This window comes from Cebus imitator, unplaced genomic scaffold (assembly GCF_001604975.1).
Source record: "Cebus imitator isolate Cc_AM_T3 unplaced genomic scaffold, Cebus_imitator-1.0 Scaffold62, whole genome shotgun sequence".
Taxonomy (NCBI): Eukaryota; Metazoa; Chordata; class Mammalia; order Primates; family Cebidae; genus Cebus; species Cebus imitator.
In genome coordinates this window covers 4,943,113-4,966,626 of record NW_016107377.1, presented here as the reverse complement: position 1 = coordinate 4,966,626, position 23,514 = coordinate 4,943,113, and the positions used below count along the sequence as shown (strand labels likewise).

Below are 23,514 nucleotides of genomic sequence, written 5' to 3'. Positions count from 1 at the left end.
TTTAGTAGAGACGGGGTTTCACCATGTTGACCAGGATGGTCTTGATCTCTTGACCTCGTGATCCACCCGCCTCGGCCTCCCAAAGTGCTGGGATTACAGGCTTGAGCCACTGCGCCCGGCCCTTTTTTTTTCAAATAATTTACAGTAGTAATCAATGAAGAATATAAGGAAAAAGTGATAAAATTACAGTCTCAGCAGTGGAACTTACTGAGAGTACATTTAAAATTTAAAAATATATTCATAAAGCTTATTTATTTGTATTACTTTTTAATTTAAGGTTTATTATTGTTTTTCTTGAAGTAATTGTTCCTGACCTTGTTAACAGGATGGGCTTTATGTACTATTTAGCCTGATTTCCACAAGTATTAAACTGGTATTTATTATCTAAAAATAATAGTTGTGTCAATATTTTCTCAGGATTATGACCAATGTGCCATGAGACTGTGATACTGGTATATCACGCCTGGACTTGATTTTTAAAAAGCAATAGTATTCAAGTGACTATGTCCTTAGCAATGATTCCATTAAGTGAACAACAAAGTTATGTTTAGCAGTGACTGTGAGAAAGAAATGCAGAACTTATGAAACATGAATCGTTTAAGTTCAAAATCATGCAAAAATAAAACTTTAAAATGAAATTTGTATCGATTAAAAATTATTAATTAATATTCTCTTGTATACTATACACTGAATTTGGCCACAACCTTCTCCGCTTTACATACATTTTTCAAAGTTAACATAGATTGTATGAATTACACAGAAGTTCAGAGAGATAATTTTACTACCTACATTTCCATACTTCATTCCTCATCTTACAAAAAGGCAGGTGTGACTCAGAGGCTCTCTGTCCAGGACTGAGGTATTTACCTCACATATCTCGGATATCAGTCAATCAACTGTGAGCATTTATTGATCAGCTTCCAGGATATTAATGCTTTGCAAGCATCTCTGGATAAGTGACTAAATATTTCCTTGGGGCAATGCGAAAGAGACTCAGATTATTCTAACTGATCATTTAAAAAATATTTCAGCATGCTTTGTGCACACTGATCACTGAATATTCATCAGGAGTCTTTCGTCAGCTTGTGCTGGATGCACATTAAGTCTGTGTTGTTTTACACTGAGTTCTTATATAGGTTCACACTTGCTATCATTTACTTTAACAAATTGACATTTATTCTCTGAACAGGTTTAGTATTTCTCCAAATCTGCTTTGTAAAGACATGCTTTGTTTTTCTTTTTGAGAAGGAGTCTCACTCTGTCACCCAGGCTGGAGTGCAATGGCGCAATCTTAGCTCACTGCAACCTCTGCCTCCTGAGGTTCAAGTGACTCTCCTGTCTCAGCCTCCCAAGTAGCTGGGATTACAGGCGTGTGCCACCACACCTGGCTAATTTTTGTATTTTTGATAGAGACGGGGTTTCACCATGTTGGCCAGGATGGTCTCAATCTTCTGACCTCAAGTGATCTGCCCACTTCGGCCCAAAGTGTTACAGGCGTTAGCTACCATGCCCGGCCAAGACATGCTTTTGATAGTAAATCTTCAGTGTATGGAATTCCAGCACAGATATGTCAAATTTTCTGAATCATTTTTGCTTGAAGGTTTATCTTGAAAGATATTAGAGGGCCCCCCAAAAAATTTAAAAAAACTTAAAAAAAAAAAAGAGACCCTGGATTATCCCTGTGAGTGATTTCTCAATCCCTGAGCATCCTCTGTCTTCTCTCTGCCAGAGCCTTCCCAATTCAAACAGATTTGGTTTATTTCCTCAAGGCATTTCTCAATTCCTTACATGGAGAAATAGTTCGAGCAGACACTAAGAGTTCACCATGGTGTGGAGGCAAAGATAGGTAACCAAAATTGTTGAAACTGCACTAAATGCTGGTAGTTGAAATTATGGCAAAGAAAGAATAATTGGATTTGGCAACATGAAATCATTGGCGACTCCTTAAAGTTCATTTTTAAAAGCTTGCTAGCAATTAGTCTATTGGTGGATTCTATTCCTCATTTAAAAAACAAACAAACAAACAGGCTGAGCCCAGTGTCAAACGTCTGTAATCCCAGCACTTTGGGAGGCCAAGGCAGGTAGGTCACTTGAGCTCAGGAATTTGAGACCAGCAAAACCCCATCTCTCCAAGAAAAACAAAAACTAGCCAGGTGTGGTATCATACACCTGCAGTCTTTGCTACCCAGGAGGCGGGGGTGAGAGGACAGCTTGAGCCCAAAAGGTGGAGGCTGCAGTGAGGCGTGATTGCACCACTGCACTTCAGCCTCAGTGACAGAGCAAGATCTTGGTCTCAAAAAATAAAAACAAACCATCAAAAACACGCAAAACCCAAAAACCTGTACAAAGGGTTAGAATCTGGGGAAGAAAAATGTTTTCTGCATTGAGCTAAAAAAAACTTCTAAGTCATAAGATGGTGGATAGCGTGGATAATATGAAGTTCTGAGGTTGTCCAAAAAGAGTATGTAAAATAGACTAAAAGCTTTGCAAGGGCACAGACTGTATCTTCCAATTTTTAGCCCAGTGCCTAGCACATAGTAGGTGGACAATAAATATTTGCTGAATGAATCAAGACAAGAAGGGAAGGAAGGAGGGCTTCAGAATGGTGCATTAAAAAAGATAAGAATGCAAATTCTTCTCCCCAATAAATATGTATTGAGTACTCATTTGAAAAGTAATTGCCTACAACATTCATATAAAATGTCTTCCAGAATGCTGCATAATTTCTAGATTTATATATATATTTGTACAGAATGTTCTGGAATAAACTAGAAATTGAAGCATTATATGAAAGATACTCTGGAACATAAGATGATTATAGGTCTTGTGACCTTTATTTGCAATTCCAAAATCTAAAAGCTTCTAAATTCCAAAGGTTTTGGTGGAAAATCTGACCTGAATTGATGTTAGCTAGTTTATTTATACACTTTATTTACACAGTTAGATATAACTAAATATAGACTTAAAGAGAAATATTAATATTTTTGGAGGCACTGGTCCAGGCCCCAAAAATGCTGTTACATAATGTTCTTAACTTTCTAAAATCTGAAAAATTCCAAATATATTCAACCTCAAAGTTCTTCTTAAGACATTGTGTATTCGTATAAAACTCCCTTTCAAAAACTAGAAAAAAGCTATGAGAATGATTTGATCTATAATAAAGTAGAACTCTGAATTCAGTTGTGTCACCAATCTAAGTGACATGTTTTTTAATACATTCACTATGAAGAAAACGAATATGATTAGAATATAGTCATAAGCTTTAGATTTTTTCTGTTGTTATTAATTTTTGAGACAGGGTCTTACTTTGTTACCCAGGTTGGATCACAGTCCACCACAGCCTTTACCTCCCAGGCTCAGGTGATCCTCCTGCCTTAGCCTCTCGAATAGCTAGAACCACAGGCACGTGCTACCATGCCCCACTAATTTTTAAAAATTTTTCGCAGAGATGGGGTTTCCCTATGTTGTCCAAGATGGTCTCAAACTTCTGGACTCAAGCTACACTGCCTCAGCATCCCAAGTGCTGTGATTGTAGGCAAGAGCAACCACACCCAGCTGCTTTTTTTCTATTATTTACAAAGTGAATGAAAACATTTTGAATCTTTTGTTTTTAAAGCTTAAGATTCTGAACTTACCCTTTCACTTTTCACAGAACCTGTGACATCATCATCATTGAGGTGGCGCTTAAACTTGGGAGGCATATTTTTTTCCTTGTAAAATACTTTTCACTTCCCAGCAGAATGGTCAACGCCTTAAAGGGAAAATAAATTTCATCAGATTTGAGACTTCGGGGTATAAGCTAAAGTACTTAAAACAGTATACAAGACCCTGTATGATGGGGACTCCCTCATTTTTCTGATTTTAATTCTTCCCTTCTCAGTTATTCCACTTCAGTGACTGGGGGCTCCCTACTAGACCTCAATACGTAAGAAATAGTTAAAACTATGAGAAAATGGATGTAACTGCCCTAAGAGAACATGTGTAAGATATGAGACTTATGGTTTTTATAAAATGAAAGAGCAGAGAATAGAAGGAAGATGTCTCAGTGAGCAATTTAAAGTTGAAATCAGAAGACAGGAGAACGTCTATTTCTCTCACTTTTAGTTGGTTGCCTAAGCAATGATTTGGCTTCCTCATGTGTAAAATAGTGATTTTCAGGCTTCTGCACAGAGTTGGGATGGTCAAATCAGATAACACACGCAAAAATATTCTGCAAACTATAATGTCCCATTGATGCTCCATTAAAAGGGGTAAGTTTGGTAATATTGTGATTTATAAAATATATATATTTGGTCTTAATCCCCATTTCCTGACATATCCTCGGAATCCCTGCAGTGATGTGTCCTGTGTATGCTAATAAGATGACTGGTAGCTTAGCCCCTAGACAGATTCAAGATGGAGGCTGGTCACAGAAAAACCTAGGCATGATTAGAAGACTGGGACTTTTCAGTCCCACCTGCTAGCCTCCTGGGAAGGGAGGGGGCCTCAAGGTTGAACTGATTTCCAATGGCCAATAATGTAATCGATCATGCCTACTAATGAAGACTCCATAAAACCCAAAAAGGACAGCGTTCAGAGGGCTTCCTGATAACTGAACAAGTAGAGGGTTCCTGGATGGTGGCACACTTGGAGAGGGCACGGAAACTCTGTACCCCCTGCCCTATGCATTTCTTCCATCTGGCTGTTGATCTCTATTTTTTGTAATATCCTTTATAATAAACCAGTAAATAAAGTGTTTCTCTGAATTCTGTGAACCATTCTAGCAAATAAATTGAACACAAGGAAGGAATTTTCAGAACTCTGATTTATAGCCTGTCAGTTACTGGAAGCACAGGTAAAAACACCTGGAACTTGTGATTAGCACCTGAAGTGGGGAGGAATCTTGCAAGATTAAGCCCTCAACCTGCAGAATCTGATGCTATCTCTAAGTATATAGTACCAATTGATCAGAGGACACCCAGCTGGAGAATCTGATGCAGAATTGCCTACTTGCTCATGAGGAGAAATCTTTTTGGGGTCAGAGGAGTATCCTGTGTTGAGAGAGAATAAGAGAAACTCAGTTTTTCTTTCATCAAAACAACTGGATTAAACAAAGCTAGTTTTTCTTACTACAGAATGACTCAAATCCTCTTACATGCTAATATGCATTGTGACTTTCTAGGCAAATGCTTGCATATGCAACATATTAAAATTTTTTAAAGAAAAAGTTGTTCTATGCAAATAATGAATTTTCAGTATTTTGTACTAGATGGTAGATGAATACCCAGCAATTAAGGATAGCTCGGAAATACTGAAGGTTTTACTATATGCTAGGCACTGTGCTCTGTGATACACATGCATTTTCTTTTAGTCTTTATGATGCTTCTTTGAAGTAGGCACTAAGAAACTAGCAGAAAACTAAAGTTTAGTAACGATAATGTTAGTCGCTATCCTCATTGAAATGGCAGAGATACAGGCCTAAATCAATCAATGGCAATGCATTATCAGTTTTAATTATTTGTTCAATTAGTTGGCCATCAGGTTTACAGAATTCTGTTCTAGAGCGACCCATTTCCCAGTAACAACCCAATAGTCCTGTTTCCTTCCCCACAAGAAGAAACATTTAGGCCTTTAAATTACGTAAAATTAGACATCAGAAAGAATAATCCCAAAGTCTGGTTTCCTAAGCCAAATAAAAGTAATATTTTAAGTTAGATGCTTGTCAAAACAAATGGACACAAACACTTTTATTTGATAAGAAATGCTTCCAAATCAGAAATTATTCACTAGTAACAAAAAACAAACTCTTGCTGCCTAACAGCTCTTGAGTTCTTGGTTCCACAGTATTTCTGTCACATACATCTGGCCCTTTTATTCCTCATACTTTGATTTCAGAATAATTCATTTATGCAGAAATGTAACAGAATGCATGGAAAAAACAGATGACCAAGCAAATTACTGAAGAACTTGTGCTTTTAACTATATCTGTATTTATATTTTAACCCCATGCAAAGAGGCTGCCTCAACATCCCAAAGCAAACAACAGGCAGACTTACATAATGCGTTTATGAGACATATAGTAAAACTACAACCTTAAGGATGAGCAAACCCCATATTCAGGTCTCTTAATCCCAAGAAACCATGTCCAACAAATAGAAAACCCATCCACAAAGCAGTAGACAGATTAATTAGCTACTTGATGAAATCTGATGTTATTTGCAACTGATTATTAGTATCTGATGATACGGGTATCCAACTAGTAGAAGTAAATCATGCTCAGAAAGGAGACTAGGATATAGTCTGCTTAAGATTTCTCCTACAAAAAAGACATGTGAATTCAGGTGTTTGTGACTAGGTATACATGTAAATAAGCGAGCCATCATGTACTTCCACATTGAGGATAGATCACCACTATACAATTCACTTAAACAGTCACATTACTGTATGCTTCTTATGCATCAGCATATACTTAAACGTTTATGTATGAATTTTTGTAAGCAGTACGTTATTTAGTCAATAGCTTTGAATCTGGGCAGAGGCTCTCCTTTCCCCAGCCTCCATTCCCTTTTTAACTCCTCTTCCTTGTCTGTCATCAGCGTCTTGCTCGATGCAGTTTCATAGGAATAAAGTGACTTGGATGGACACAGACCAGAGATGCTATTCGCAAAACCTGTCAAGTGTAACGATTCACCTCCACCTTCTGGTCATTATAAACACAGCAGGGTTGGCGCTCTTTCTCCTGAGCCCTTTAAATACACAATTCCAGGCAGCTCTGCTCACCCCCCAACACCCAATCTGTCGCACCAGGCCACGTCCCTCGAAGTATCTGCTCCTAACGTTGGCCCTTCCTGCCCCATGGTACTCCCTGGCATTCCTGACTGCCTCCCACTCTTAACAAACCTTCCCCATCCATGGCACTGTTCTCTTCCCATCGCCCCAGAGTACCCCTCAATTCCAATTCTTTTCCTCTCAACTACTCCCCGTCCGCACACCTCTGCCCTCGTCTTCCTTCCTCACGATAGCCCCAGCCCCAGCGTTTTATCACTCTAGGGTCCCTTCCTAGATCCCCGAAGCCAGCTAACCAGCCCGACTCGGACGTCGCGGGGCGGCGAGGCAGGGGCGTCATCATTTCCTCCCTCCTCACAGCAGCCCCTCTCGCTGGGAACAGGCCAGCGCCAGTACCTGAGGCTCCCGGGGAACTCCCGGCAGTTCTCCCGGGCGGGTGGTGCTGGACGGGCGGGGGAAAGAGTGGGAAGCTGAGGTAAAAAGCTGGGAGAGCGGGGGACGGTGGGTGCGGATTCGGCGTCGGCGGCAGCGTCGCAGCAGCGCCTCCGCTCATCGAGCCGATCGGCGCTCGACGGCCTGGCGCCAGGCGGAGGGGGCGGGTCCAGGGCGCGGAGATAGTCGATGAAGTCGATTCCGCCAGGCGCTCTTCACCTGGAAGAGCCCCGACTCTCACCGATTTTAGATGAAGCTCCTCCCTGTGCTTTAGGGGATGAGCGACCACTGGTTCTCCAGGTTCCGGTCGGGATCCGGCGTGCGTGGAGGGCGTTTATGGGAGTGGTGGGAAACTCAGAACTGCTACGGTCGGGGTGCGTGGCTAGGGTGATAGGCGTTTACAAAGAAAGTAGAGCCTTGTGCCGGATCTGTCCCTCGGGCTGACTACGTTGGGTGGCAAGAGGAGGGTGGCTCGCGGCTCGAGGACCTGCTTCTGTTTTCTCTGGGGCATTTTCTGAAGAAAGAAGTTCTGTTTGATCCCCTGTTTACAGAATTAGAGCTGGACTTGGAAAGAGATATTAATTGCCCCTAGGTCAGGCTCCTCCCTTTAGGTAGGAGAAATAACCTGGTTCAGAGAGGAGATTGACTTAAAGTTACAGAACTAGCTTAGATAGATAAGGGACGAGGGCTCCGTGTTCTTTTCCCGGTATCCGTTAGTTGTAACCTGAAAGCCTTCAGGTTTCAGGGAAATCGCCCTTGCCTGGCCATTCGGCTGCTCTGCCCATGCTTCCCTCACTCCCTCCTCCTCCTCCCAATTTGGTATCATACTTAGATCTCCAAGCCCACAGTAGCTGGCTACCAAAAACAATTCCTAATTTTGTTTTTCCGTTCTCTTATTTGTTTTATTATCCATTCCTCCCACGCCCCAGCTGGATTTTTTTATTCAATCATATATTCACTATACATCTTTTAAAATTAATACAGCATTTATGAGTCCTTTGTTGATACAGTATTTTAACTGTCTGAAATACCGTGCCAGGCACTTTCTAAAGACATAAAAATAAGGGCGTGTTCAGGAACAAAAGTAGACAAGAAAACAGCAGAAGATCTGAGGACACTAAAGGAAAAAATAGACACCCTCATAAAAAAGTTGATCTGCTTTTGTTTGGTGTGTATTTTTATGCAAAAATGCACTAACGAGCTTGAAAGTTGCCATGACTAGGGCAATGATACTCAATGCTAAGTGATTCACTTGGGGTTGAATCACTTGGAAAGCTCTTAAAACCACTAGAGGGTGGGGAACTACTGGAACACTTTTTAAATCACCTGGAAAGCTTTTAAAACTAATCAGGTGCCCACGTGCTACCTAGATTCTGATTGAAATGGTCTAAGACTTAGAAACAGCTGTCGGGTTGTCAGTTGAAGGTTCTAAAAACTTGATGTTAAACTCAGTTGCCTGTGTTTATTGCTCGAGTGCCAGGCTGACTTGGACTGAAACGGCCCACCTAGAATAGAAGCCTCTCATGGTTTGCATCTCTGCCTGGGCATGACAGTGGGACTACTCCCAGACTCCACAGGTGACCCAGACATTATTTTTTCTTCTACAGTTGATTTTTTTTTTTGAGAGGAGGTCTCACTTTTTTCCCTAGTGCAGTGACACAATCATAGCTCACCGCAGCTCTGAACTCCCGGGCTAAAGTGATCTTCTTACCTGTGCCTCCCAAGTAGCTGGGATTACAGCCATCAGCGGCTGTGCCCAGCACTTAGAGTTGATTTTATATCTGCATATTTGCATGTTATAGAATACTTTCTGGCTTTAGTGTCTTAGCCAATTAGAGCTTTAGCTAGTTATAGCCTCATCTCTTATACATAGACAACTTAAGGTGTGATCACTGAGCTCTAATAGGCACATAGCTTTTGTGCATAATCCATTCTTTGTTGTTCTTTTTTGTTTGTTTAACCATGATTTTTTAAACCATGATTCTTTATTCCTGCCAATCATTTTGGAATGATTGCTTAGGAGAGGGGTAATGCAAGCCCCACCCTTTAATCACGTGAACAAAGTCCTTTGACTATCCCCAATATTTGTGAAACTTAGAAAATGTCATTTTACAGTTAGTATGAATCAAAATATACCAGTAAGCCTAAAAGATTATAAATAGCACTGAGCTTGGAGTCAGAACTCCAAGCTTGAGTTACTTATTTTCTCTTCTGTTTTCTTTTTTGTGAGCTTCAGTTATTCAGATGTTAGTCCTCTAATTTTTTCTCTTTTTCAACATGACACCTTCTTCCTTAAGAGGGCCTGCTGTCCTCCTAGCTAGAGAATTTGCATTTTGCTATCTTCCAAGACTAAATCTCTCAGCTTTTGATGGGATAGCGAAGGGAATCTGAGCATTTGATTCATTCTTAAACAGTCTATCGTTCCTCCTATTTCTAGCTTACTTCATGCTCTCTTCAGCTTTACCTGGTGCTTCTAATTTCTGAGCCTTACGAAGGGTTTTGCTATGTATACCAGGTTGCTTCATGGCCCGCTTGGGATTCCTGCTTCTCAAGTCTACTAAGGTAATTGCCTCTTGATTCATCTGCCTTCTAGTTTTCAGTATTTTGTAGCTAAATGTTCAACATTACTTAAAATGTAAAAGTAAATAAGGAAATGCCGTTTTTCATCCATCAGTGACTGAGAAAGAAGGAGTTAAGCAGAAGATCTGCAATCCAGTCTCTCCCTTCATAGGAAAATACTCCCAGGAAAGCAAGCAAGCAAGCATGTGATTTTTATAAATAGGGTAATTAGAGACCTCCTGGCAAATAAACCAATGGTATTTGCAGGCAGGAGAGTCCATATTATGGAATTCTTCTAGCAAGATGTCCCAGGGCTGGGATTGTTTATGGTAGGCACATTAAGAATAGATGTGGTAATCGCAGCACTTTGGGAGACTGAGGCAGGCGGATCACTTGAGGTCAGGAGTTACCAGCCTGGCCAACATGGCAAGACCCCATCTCTACCAAAAATACAAAAATTAACTGGGTGTGGTGGTGTACACATTTAATCCCAGCTACTATGGAGGCTGAGGCAGGAGAATTGCTTGCACCAGACAGGCAGAGGTTGCAGTGCGCAGAGAGCGCGTCCCTGCACTCCAGCCCGGGTGACAGAGCAAGACTCCCTCTCACAAAACAAAAAAGAATCAACGTGAATTTCAGGGATATGATTCACTGGAAAATACTGTGAAAGTTATGTAACTTAGCATAAAATGCAAGTGTTTCATAACTGAGTTGGCTCCTTCTGTGTAAGTGGGGTGACTATACACTTGATTTAGAAACCACATCTACTATCCTGGGCCAGGATGCATTTACTGGTATCCTTGAAATTATTAGTAAAGCTTGATACTGAGTAAAATCTCTGATTTAAGCCTGATTTGACAGTTTGATCCTTTGTGTTAGCTCAATGGCAAAAAAAAAAAAAATATATTGATACTACAATATTATGTGTGTATGTGTGGTATGGAAGCAGGGTGGGAGGAACAAGCATTCTTAAACACTGTAGGAGTATATAAATTGGTGTATTTTTTAAAAAGTTCATGGTAATTATATATATATATATATCACAATTTTATATGAAGCTCTTTTTGATCTAACAATTTTACTTCTAAAATTTATCCCATGGCTATACCGGTTGTATATAAAAGTATTATATAAAAATATTTGTTACAGGATTCTTGTAATAGAGTGAAAAAAAACTTTTAACTGTTCAGCAATAGGAAATTGCTGAAATAAGTCATATTGTAGCCATTCAATAGAATAGTATGCAGCCATTAAAATGAACTAGATAGATCTATATGTGCTGACATGGAATACCTCTGTGATGCTATAAGGTGAGAAAAGTAAGGTGCAAAATAGTGTGTAGAGTCTACTTCCATTTGAGCATCACATACACACCAGGATGACTGGGAGTCTGGCATGGAAAGTTTTGTGAGCTGAATTATGTCCCCTCAAAATTCATATGTTGAAGTCCTAACTTCCAATGTGACTAGTTGGAGACAGGGCCTTTAGGACAATAATTAAGGTTAAATGAAGTCAAAAGGGCAAAACCAGCCGGGCGCGGTGGCTCACGCCTATAATCTCAGCACTTTGGGAGGCCGAGGCAGGTGGATCACCAGGTCAAGAGATCGAGACCATCCTGGTTAGCATGGTGAAACCCCGTCTCTACAAAAAAAAAAAAAAATGGCAAAACCCTAATCCTGTAGAGCTGGTGTCTGAGTTGCATGGGCAGAGAAGAGGCCATATAGGAACACAGAGAGAAGATGGCCATTTGCAGTCCAGAAAGAGAGGCCACACCATAAGCCAACCCTCATGGCCCCTTGATCCTGGACTTGGAGCCTCCAGGACTGTGAGAAAATAAATTTCTGTAGTTAAGCCACCTAGTCCATGGTGTTTCATTATAGCAGCCCTAGAGGACTAATACAAGGGAAACTTTTTTCATGTGTAGGGTTTTGAACTATTTGAATATTTTTACCATGTGTATCACTTTTTCAATTAAAACAGTAGTAGAGGCCCTGTCTTCCCCTAAAATTAGGACCAGTTGATCAGTGAATTTAAAAAGTCAGCTAAAGTGGTACATATTTAAAAATGGCAAATATGACTTTAGTCATTTTATTTTGACTCCAGTGTATAATTATATGTTCACTCGCCAGTCTTGGTAGTAGGCCTAAAACCTTTTGTCTGAGCATGAATTTGCTGTTTGGTGTACCTGCCTTGTCTTTGTTATAAGTTGCATTGTTTACAGTGTTCAGTTTCATTTTCTTCAAAGTGGAGTAAGAAGTTAAAAATAGCTTTCAAGCAATTTAAATGCCCAGTCTAGATTTTTATATAGTTTTTTTCCTCCAAAGTTTTACAGATTTGACTTACCTGTGCCTAGTTCTAATAGTAATTTTTGTTTGTTATTCATCTTTATCAATTTAGTTTTCTATGAAAAATAACTTGTATTTCATTAGTTTACATATTTAAATAGATTTTATAAGTATAATAGGCATACATACTTTAGGGTACAAATATAAATGGACCCTTGTAAGCATATAACTCAGTTAGTTTGCAGAGGAAGTATACAGGTATCATATAGTTAACCATTAGCTTCTCACGCTTAGAGTGCCTTTGTGTTACATAAATATGGTATTAGTTTATTTTAGTTTTGATTTTGAAAAAATCTCAGACTTACCAAAGAATGAATAGGAAGAATGCTTTTAAATCTCTTATCCAGATTCACTAACTAATAACACTTTTCTAATACTGACCTCAACTCCTAAATGAGTTTCATGACAGTGTGAATAAAACCAAAATAGTTCAGCCCTTTTTTTGTCTCTAAGCAGATGAAGAAACAAAATTCCAGAAAGTTTATATGGTTTATTAACATTTTTTTAAGTTTGCTTTTTTACTTCTCTCTAAATATATAACTCCCCCCAGTATGCATTATTTGAGAATTAATTATAGATGTCATGCCTCTTTGCCCCTAAATATTTCAGTAGGTATCTCCTGAGAACAAGAACATTCTCTTCATAACTATAATTCACTTGTCAAATTCAGAAAATTTAACATTAATACAATATTATTTTCTGTTAAAACATTCATATCAGTTTGCCACCGTTCTCAGTTATGTCCTTTGTGATGTAAGTATAGTCCACAGAGAGAATGGAGAGTAATGAGTAACAAAGCAAATGGAATTTAGTTTTTAAACATAAGTTCAACTATACTTATTTTTATTTTTAATATATATAATGTGGGACTGCCTTGATGCCTTCCTCATGAAAGTTTAGATGTGACATTATAAGATGGACTCAGAGAGATGCTTTGTTTATCTTCTAAGTATTCTTATTTATTGATGTAGTGACACGTTACAAGAATTTTATCTCAGAGAAATTACCTCCCACAAAGATGGCAACATTAGAAGAACCTGCATAGTAATTTGCTTTAATTGTGTTATGAAGTTATTTTACCACTTCTCTGAAAGTTCAAAATTGTTATTATTTATTTTCTTGGTTACCTGCCTGTTTTCTTAAGAACTATGCTTAATGATTAGCATATGTTTCTGCACAACTCTTCTCTGATATCAAGTGTCATTTTCTTCGTTTTATCATTTGGACCTCAAGGTTCTGAGATGACATGTGATTTGTCCACCGTTAGAGAGTGGTACAATTGCGAACACTAGAAAATATTGCAAAGCAATAAGCTTAAATTGAGATAAATATTTTCTCTAAATGAATCACATGCTTTGACCTTAAAATAAAGATGAGGTAGTTTTTTCTTAAAGCTTCACATAGGTAGAATCCATCAAGCATAATATCTTGTTTTCGAGAGGCTTTAGTCTGCTCAAGGTAAAATACAACTTTAATTTCTTGCTGAAGATGGTAATATTAATCTTGGGTGAAGACTATACTTTCAGGGATAATTTCTATAGTTTGTAAATCTTGGGTGCTATATCAAAGTGAATCAGTTTGTCCACCAGATAAGTGTGGCAGGTGTTCTGTTAAAGTCTGGGGATAAAAAAATGGTAAACAGTGTTTATTGTCATCTAAAAACTTACAATCTTGCAAAGAAAAGCAAGACTAAGAACTATAGCCAGGTGCCATAGAACGTTTCAGTCAATGAAGGACCGTGTATATATATAAGGTTATAATTGATCTGAAAAATTCCACCTAGCGATGTTGTCGCTGTTGTAGTGCAACGCATTACTCATGAGTTTGTGGTGATGTTGGTGTGAACAAACCTGCACTACCAATTTTATAAAAGTATAGCATACACAATTATATACAGTCTGTGATACTTGATGATAAACTCTCAAAGGTTTGTGTATTTATTATACCAGACTTTTTATCATTATTTTAGAGTGTATTCCTTCTACTTATACAAAAAGCTAACTGTAAAACAGCCTCAGGCAGGTCCTTTGGGAAGTATTCCAGAAGAAAACTTTGTTAAATTAGTGTGTGTTGAAATAATGTGTGTTATTGCCCTTGAAGACCTTCTAGTAGGACAAAATGTGGAGGAAAACAGCAATATTGGTGATCCTGACCGTGTAGACCTAGACTAGTGGGTGTGGTTGTGCCTCAGTTATTAACAAAGTTTAAAAAATAAAAATATATACAATAAAAAATTATAAAAATAGTAAAAAATGGTCCAGGTATGGTGGTTCACACCTGTAATCCCAGCACTTTGGGAGGCCAAGGCAGGTGGATTGCTTGAGCCCAGGAATTGGAGACTAGCCTGGGAAGCATGGTGAGACCTGATCTCTACAAAATAATTTAAAAAGTAACTAGGCATGGTGGCACACACCTGTAGTCTCAGCTACTCAGGAGGCTGAGGTAGGAGGATTGCTGGATCCTGGGGGGTTGAATCTGGACCCTGATTATACTGCTACTCTCTAGCCTGGGTGGCAGAGGGAGACTCTGTCTCAAAATTAAAAAAAAAAATTTAAAAATAGTAAAAGCTTATAGAGTGAAAATACAAAATATTTTTGTACAGCTATACAATGTATTTGTGTTTGAAGCTAAGTGTTACGAGTCAAAATGTTTAAAAGTTTATAGAGTCAAAAAATTACTGTAAGCTAAGGTTAATTAATTGAAGAAAAAAGTTTTTAAAGTGCAGCCTAATTGTACAGTCATGTCCTAGGTTTTCACGTTTACTCACCAGTCACTCACTGACTTGCCCAGGGCAACTTGCAGTCCTGCAAACTTCATTTATGAAGTGCCCTATACAAGAATATAATCTTTAAATCTTTTATGCCATATTTTTATTGTGCCTTCTCTATGTGTATCTAAACAAATACTTATCATTATTTACAACTGCCTACAATATTCAGTACAGTAATATGCTAGACAGGCTTGTAGCCTAGGAGCAATAGGCTATTCCATATAGCCTAAGTGTGTAGTAGGCTATACCATCTAGGCTTGTGTACGTACACTCTGATGTTTGCATAAGGACTAAATCACCTGACAACCCATTTCACAACATGTATGCCTGTCATCAAGTGACACATGGCTGTATTGAAAATTGAAGTAAATTACAGAGTCAAGTGAACAATATACATATATATATACACACATGTACACAAGTACGTGAATACCTTAGCAAATAAAATTGTCTAAGGTGATCTGTAATATTAAATTGTTGTTTAACAATAAATTAAGATCACAAATGGAAACAAATAGCAATGCTGCTATACCTGGGGAACAGCAACAGGAGGAAGCCATGACTATTCATAGGAATAAACAGTCACAAGAAGGTTCAATAGAACAAGGCAAGAGCCATAGCTGTAGCAGATGGGCTGCGCAGCAGAGGAATGCAGACATTGCTAACCCGGCCCTGACCTATTTCTCTTCCCAGAAATCTGACCTCCAGCTTTATCCATGTTGTTACAAATGGCAAATGACAGGATTCCATTCTTTTTTTTTTTTAGAGAGTTTCACTCTTTTGCCCATGCTGGAGTGCAATGGTATGATCTCGGCTCACTGCAACCTTCCCCCACCGGCCCCACCCCCCCAACTTCAAGCAATTCTTCTGGCTCAGCCTCCCAATAGCTGGGACTACAGGCATCAACCACCATGCCTGGCTAATTTTGTATATCAAAATTTTGTATTTCATCATGTTGGCCAGGCTGGTCTCAAACTCCTAACCTCAGGTGATTTGCCCGCCTTGGCCTCCCAAAGTGCTTGGACTATAGGCATCTGCCACCATGCCTGGCTAATTTTGTATTTTTAGTAGAGATGGGGTTTCACCATGTTGGGCAGGCTGGTCTCTAACTCCCGAGTGCAAGTGATTCGCCCACCTTGGCTTCCCAAAATGCTGGGATTACAGGTGTGAGCCATTGCACCCAGCCAATGTCATTCTTCATAATGGCTGAAAAGTTATTTCTTTATTTTCTTTTCTTTTAGAAATGAACATGCTTTAACATTTTACTCATGAGTCATGGCTCACATGGACAGCAAGAAAGGGTCTGGTGAATAGGGAAATTCCCAGAATAGGATGAACACGAAAAGGACCGCAGTGATGAAGTACAGGCAGCACACTCAGTCTCAGAACAGTCACCAGCCACCAAGGAATTAACTGATCATCTCAATGGGGCTGAAAACAATCCAGTGAGTCCCCAGAGGCTCCTGCTCATTGACACTTTCACAGTAGATAACAGTAGATGATGTGCGGAAAAATAGCTAAAAATGGAGGCCCAAAGTAACTAGCCATTGTGCGTAATGTAAGAGAGACCCATTTGGAGATATCTGTACCAGTGAAAACCAAACAATGTGGTTGAGAGTTATGAGGATGATAACTTTTAGGTCTGGAGACCCAGTCTATCCCACTCAATGTGGGAGCTGTGAAGCCGGGGAGATTCCATGTTAAGAGGAGAATAGCCAAGCTTCTATTTCTACCTTGCCCAGTTGGGAAGGCTGTACAAATCGGGGCTAATCATCCCTGGCCTCGCCCTGAGAAACGTGGGCAACAGCTTCAGGTGGCCACAGAGGATGCAGGCAGCTTTCTTAAAAGACTTCTTCATACTTGATAAGCAGTGCTGGGCAATAACAGCAGTACCAAAATTACTTCATTCTGTCTTTTCTGCATGTAAATTGATTTGTTCCTCTCTACTGTTCTGAAGAGCCCAGCACAGGTGATACAGCATACCTACTCAGCTACAGATTTCCAGGTTTTGTTTCTGTTTATTATTGTTTTGGTATTTTCCTGCAAAATTCTAAAAATATGCTTAAAACTTCCTTCAGGACTCACAATTTCAAAAAAATCAAATTTTTAGTTTATTACAAAATCATTCTACTTGTCTTTGCTACCCAACTCTTACTGTCTCATTATTATTTTCAGTTTGTCTAGTGGTTATGTTTGTAACTTTTGAAGTGCTTTCTCAAGCTCTATTTCTGGATCTATCATGTTTATGTATCTATGTTCTTAATATTCACAAGGTCTCATAACAATTGGAATCCTTGGGCCAGGCATGGTGGCTCATGCCTGTAATCCAAGCACTTTGGAGGCCAAGGCAGGCGGATCACCTGAGGTCAGGAGTTCAAGACCAGCCTGACCAACATGGTGAAACTTCGTCTTAAAAAAAAAAAAAATTGGAATCCTTATGTGTTTCTTACATAATCCACTCCCAAATTCTGTCAACTCTAACTCCGTGTGTGTGTGTGTGTGTGTGTGTGTGTGTGTGTGAGTGAGATGGAGTCTCCCTGTCTTGTCCAGGCTGGAGTGCAGTGGCGCAATCTCCACTCACTGCAACCTCTGCCTCATGGGTTCAAGCAATTCTCCTGCCTCAGCCTCCAAGTAGCTGGAACTACAGGTGCCTGCCACTGTTCCCAGCTAATTTTTGTATTTTTTAGTAGAGACGGGGTTTTGCCATGTTGGCCAGGCTGGTCCTAAGCTCTTCACCTCAGGTTATCCACCTGTCTTGGTCTCCCAAAGTGCTGGGATTACAGGCATGAGCCACCATATCTGGCCAACTCTAACATTATTTTTAAATGGCTAATTTTCATAGAGTTTAAATGGTTTTCTGTGACTGTAATAAAGTTGTCCATACTTTGTTTCTATGTTGATTTAATCATATTTTTGCTATTAATATTGTGTAAATTTCTTTCTCCATAGATCCAAGACATACATGTAAATGAATACAATGAATAAAAATAACACCTGGGAAGTTTCAAGGTAATGTTTTTGCATATCATTTTTTTAAATAAAAACAAATTTTTTTTTGAGACAGCGTCTCTCTCTGTTGCCCAGGTTGAGTGCAGTGGTGTGATCATGACTCACCGTATCCTCAGCCTCCTGCACCCAAGTGATCCTGCCATCTTGGCCTCCCAAAGTGCTGGGATTACAGGTGTGAGCCACCATTCCTGGCCAAGTATCATTTTTTAATGTTTATAATCTCATATATTCTCAAAGTAATGTTCATCGTAATTAACTTTATGCTTAGCCATTGTTTTATTGCACAGATTTATAGTTTTTTTTAGAATTTGTAATTGCCTTTTTAAATTTGTTGTTGTTATAACTAACATACAATTTCTTTTTAAAATTTTTAAAACTTTTTTCTCTTAAATTTTTTTTGTACTCTTTTTTCTTTTTCTTTAGGGAAACAGTTATTAATAACATACAATTTCATCTCACTAACATTGCTAATAATTGGTTCTCAAGTTTCTTAATCATTGCCTTTCATCTACTAAAGCCACTTCTATTTTTTTGAAAGGGAAAGCTCTCTTTCAGGACTTCTTGAAATTCTTTTGTAACTTGAATCAGGTACTATTTATTTCTGCTAAAAATCTGTCAAAGTATTTCTCTTTACTGGACTGCTGGACTAGGGCCATAATGGTATTTATGACCTTCTCTAAAATGATTACTGCTACTTTAAGTCAGGTTTTAAAGTTCACAGATCATAGTGTATTTTTTTTAAAGAGCACTGGGAATTATTTATTTCCAAAATTCATGATTGCAGACATTCTGTGGTCAGCAAATGGCCTCAAAGAAAGTCTACTGTATATATTTGACTTGGAAGGAAAAACACTGATAGGAGAGTGAAGTCTTTGGCTTCCTCATTTAGGCCATGCACGTCAGTGCTTCTGTCTCCTCCTTGGCCAGTAGTGCAGTGTCTAGGCAGATTAAATTCTTAGAAGGGTGCTGGTCAGCCAGAGATCACAGATGTGCAAAAGTTGGCTTAAAAAAAATTCAGTGTCCCATAATTGGATTCTCTGCTGCAACAAACTCTACTGTGTGCCACTGTCTGCCATTTGCCTATGCCTATCCTAGACTGCTCTTCTAAATTTCCTGTGGCAGTAGCTTTAAGTCCCGGTCTCACCCAACATTGGATTTCCTTCATTTGTGAGTGGAATTTGCAAGTGTAAAGGTGTCCTGTGCTGTTTGTTTCTGAGGCATGGTTTCAAGTAAAATGGCATTTTTTTTTTGAGACTGAGTCTTGCTCTGTTGCCAGGCTAGAGTGCAATTGTGCGATCTTGGCACACTATAATCTCCTATTCCCTGGTTCAAGTGATTCTCCTGCCTCAGCCTCCCGAGTAGCTGAGACTACAGGCATGTGCCACCACACCCAGCTAATTGGTGTATTTTTTGTAGAAACAGGGTTTCACCATGTTGGCCAGGATGGGGGAAATTACTTTCTATTAGAATTCTGAATAATTTGTACATAATGTTTATAATGTGAAGGAAAAGGCAGGGTGTGGTGGCTCATGCCTGTAATCCCAGAACTTTGGGAGGCCAAGGTAGGCAGATCTGCTGAAGTGGGTGGATCACAAGCTCAGGAGTTTGAGACCAGCCTGACAAACATGGTGAAACCCAATCTCTACTAAAAAAATACAAAAATTAGCTGGGGGTAGTGGCACACACCTGTAATGCCAGCTACTTGGGAGGCTGAGACAGGAGAATCACTTGAACCCAGGAGGCAGAGGTTGTAGTGAGCCAAGATGGCACCACTGCACTCCAACCTGAGCGACAGAGCAAGACTCTGTCTCTAAATAAATAAATAAATGAATAAAGTGAAGGAAAAATGTCAAGCATTTCACTAACAAATGAAAGCAAAGCTCACAAGACTCTGCCAGAAGGGAATTCCAAGAACATTTTCTTCATCATTTCCTTTGAGCTCACAAATCTATAGGTTGGTGATTTAGCCTAGGCAGCTCTTCAGGTCTCAACTGGGCTCATTCATGGGACTGGGGAACAGCTGGCTATCAGCTGGTGCTTCACAGGTCTGGAGATTGGCTGGGGTGACTTAGTTTTGCTCCACATGTCTCCCTCCAGCAGGCTGGCCCTGGCACGTTCTCATGGTAAAGGCAGAGCTTCTGTTGGAGTACTTGTCTCCTGGTACTTTTTTTTCCTAAGCTTCCAACATAGGTTTCTTTAGTGTGCTTCCCAAGTTGGCTTCACAATTTCTCCACAAGATTTCAGTCATTTTACATGAAGTAGAGCAACAGTATTGCAGACCCTCTTCTTGGCCACAGAAAGTCACCAGATTAAGGAAGGGAAGAAGGGGCGAGGAAGGCAGTAGGGGCCACTGGTCTTGGTAAAGCACAAATAGTAACTGGAAAGCACCAACCGCAGGGAAGGCAGAAGAGCAGCTTCAGGGCGAACACTCCAGGCTCCAGAGAAAAGCAGATGCCGATGCCAGTCCTGGCTTCTCTACTCACCATGGGCAAGTTATTTATCTCACAGCCTCAGATTCCTTGGAGGTGAAATGGGATAATGCTTTAAGGCTGTTGTGAAGATCAGATACAAACATGGAACTTGGCACATCAGCTGTTGCACAGGTACTCAACGAAATGATTATACTAGGACTTGGGTGAGGGAATACTATGGGTTTTAAAAGAAATCCCAGCCTGAGGCTTATACTGCTGGCATGGGGACAAGGACAGAGACAGACATTTCCCTTGACTTTTCACTTTCAGAAGTCCACAGGCAACTTGCTCCAGTCTTCTGACTCCGATACCACTACTGTACCTCAAATCCTGGATGTGGGCACTGTATTATCCCTACAGCTGTGGAGCTCTCAGTTCCCCAGGCTGGTTCCCCAGGCTGGATCCAGCCAAGAAATGCCCCTGCTACATCAAACATCTGTGGCCTCTGGGCAGTGAGTGCTCTGGAGTCCACTGGTCCTTGCCTGGGTCCTGTGCTGGGAGGCAGAGGTGTCAGTGATTCCAGCTACTGGGATGCCTGGTGGCTGGCCTGGGACCAGGAGCATTCCAGCCAAGTGTTGCCATCACTAGTGGCCCCACGGGTGGCCTTTTAGCTCCTCACCTGGGGCCCTAGACACAGGCAGAGAGCATGGTGCCCAACAAGCATGTAGTCTCATAGTGAATTAATGAAACAGCAACAAGATAGATAAATTGTCCCACCAGTCCTTTACATAGGTTCTTTCCAACAGCTTTGGAGAGTGTGGGTGTCTCCTTATCCTCATTAGCATAAGACATCATTCATGTTGAACAGTTTAGACAGTATGTACAACAGGAATGGGTTTAGTGAACAGAGATTCCCAGGATAGCCCAGATGGATACAAAAATGAAAAAGACAAAAATGACAAAGTTCAGATAGTGCACTCTGCTTATTAATTTATGACAGTCATCAAACACCAACCAGTTTTCTTTTCTATAGTTGAACTCTGTGATCCTATGAATAAGGCTGACCACAAGTCCAGTGAGTGGAGCCTGCTGTTAATTGACTCTTACAGTAGATGGCAAGGAGGAAAACATCTATACTTGGAGTCCCAAGGTAATGAGCAAATTATTCTATGTAACAGAAGAGTGGCCCATTTGGAGATAACTGTACTAATGGGACCCATATGATGCAAATGAGAGTTATCAGGATGAGAAATAACTTTCTAGCTGTAAGGAGCTCCATCTTTCCGTCACTCTGGTGTCTGCTCAGAGACCTTGGTGTAGAGGTTGCACCCTGAAGAGAGTGCTGGTAATGTGAAGGTGGTCAGGGAGCTGGAGAGTCCTTCTCATTGCTTATCCTCTTCAGAATCCACTTACTTTCCCCTGAAGTTGATATATTGCCAGCATCTTCTTTTCAGATCTGCAGAACATGCAGAATGAGGTCATTGTGTACATGGTCCTTATGGGAAGCTGAAGAGTCATCCTCATCGCTGCTGAGATTTTCCAGAATCCACTCAAGATTATGTGAAGTTGACATACGGGAACCATCTTCGTCCTCATCCATTGATTTGCCAGATGTTATGCTGAGAACTTCAGGAGCAGCTGAAGAGTCTTCATCCTTATAGTTGCCTTCATAAATGATGTCCAGAGGAGATGTGTATTCCATGTTTTTGAGGCTGTCTTGGTCTTCCATGGGGCTTTCTCCAATGCCCTGCAACAAGGAAACTGCTTCAGTATGTTCTCAACAGAAAGATTTTCATTTGCTTTTGAGTCCACCGTGACCACAGATGAGGCCTCCTTTTCTGACCTGTCACTTGGAAAATCCAATACCTGATCTTCATTGGAAGTTTCAATGAATTGTTCCTTAGCATGTACTCTGTTATGTGGCCAGATGGTTTTGACCCACTGCTCAGGGCAGGCAGCATATCTTCTGGACCACTGAGGATACGTTTCTCACAGATGCAACTATCTGGGGTTGGTGTCACAGGTTGTAGAGGAATTTACCAAGACAGTTGTAGGTAAAGAAAGGCAGATTTATTAAAGAAAGTATGAAAATATGTTGCAAAATTGCAATAGGCAGCACAGCAGAGAAGGGGCTATCTGCAAAGAGGCAGGGGTGGAAGGGAAGTTTTATAGGGTTGTACTGCATAGGGCTGTGTGCAGAATGAGGCTATTGTGTGGAATGAGGTCATCTCTCAGAACAATTGTTTATTATTCTTCCCTACCTGGGGCCTTTCCCTACCTGAGGCCCCTTCCTCATTGTTGCTTACTTATCAGGAATCAACATTCCCCCATGACAGAATAGCAATGACAGATTTTTGGCATTGGAGTAGAGGTCTCATGTTTCAACTGCTTCCTGTTGACCAGGGGCATAGAGTTAACCCTACCTGTGGTTGTTGGTCTATCAGGAAACCCTGTGAGCCATTTCCCTGGGTTGTGGGACCTAGGATATTGGATCATGCTGGAGGAAGGCATTCATCAGAGAGGGGGAGCATGTCTAGGCAAAGCTGGCCTCCAGCTGAATGGGAGACTACTAAAGGTAGCAGGCATCATTGAGGAGAGACCGATATCCTGTTCATAGCACCATTTGAAGGTGAAACTACTGAATTCTAGAAGATAAAATTTTGTTTCTTGAGCCAGTTACCAAAAAGGCAAAGAAAAAACTTTTGGAGTCTAACTGTTTTTCCTTATTGGAAGCGCATTTAGATAACCTGCAAGTTAAACTTGATGAAAAAAAATTCTTAAATTTGATTAGATACAGCATAGGGAACCAATTTTAGAGAGGCTTTTATTCTTGATTACGTATAACGTTCCTTTTATGAATTTCCTTTCATGAATTTTCTCATGATTTACACAGACCATCTACAATATGCCCAGAATTTCTGACGTGTCCTAAGCATCCCTCTTTCTTAAACAAGCAGTCATTTTACTTTAGGACAAGAATTTACCCTACAAAATCCTTTCTCATGTAAAATCTTTATAACCTTCATTACTAAAAATACCTCTTTACCTTTATAACTTTATGTGTTTCTTCTTTTCTGGTTCCTTTTATCTTGTTTTATATATAAGCATTAAATAACCTTTGAATGAGACAAAAGTTATTTTCCTTTTGTTAGGGATTTATGGTTTATACTGCATGTTGCTATGTGAGTTCTTTGGAAGGGAAGCAAATGAGGAGGTTATTTAC

The 23,514-nt window shown here is 40.0% G+C and overlaps 1 protein-coding gene and 1 long non-coding RNA gene across 4 annotated transcripts in view; one reads left to right on the top strand and one right to left on the bottom strand.

The window, feature by feature from the left end:
• VAMP4 (vesicle associated membrane protein 4) overlaps positions 1 to 7,327 on the bottom strand; it is a 39,902-nt gene extending 32,575 nt beyond the window's left edge. Inside the window, exons 1-2 of the mRNA XM_017530013.2 lie at positions 7,162 to 7,327; positions 3,636 to 3,751 (exon numbers count right to left, since the gene is read on the bottom strand). Coding sequence (XP_017385502.1) covers positions 3,636 to 3,701 — 66 coding nt within the window. The 5' untranslated portion in view covers positions 3,702 to 3,751; positions 7,162 to 7,327. The remainder of the gene's footprint in view (positions 1 to 3,635; positions 3,752 to 7,161) is intronic.
• Positions 7,328 to 7,391: 64 nt separating this feature from the next.
• Positions 7,392 to 23,514, top strand: part of LOC108305393 — a 31,136-nt gene continuing 15,013 nt past the window's right edge. The window contains exons 1-4 of one of the 3 annotated variants that reach the window (XR_001825707.2): positions 7,392 to 7,516; positions 9,635 to 9,759; positions 17,821 to 17,880; positions 21,325 to 22,827. This is a non-coding gene — a long non-coding RNA (uncharacterized LOC108305393). Of the gene's footprint in view, positions 7,517 to 9,634; positions 9,760 to 17,144; positions 17,184 to 17,820; positions 17,881 to 21,324; positions 22,828 to 23,514 lie in introns of those variants that run through there. The other 2 variants (XR_001825708.2, XR_005200534.1) reach the window with 2 other exon arrangements.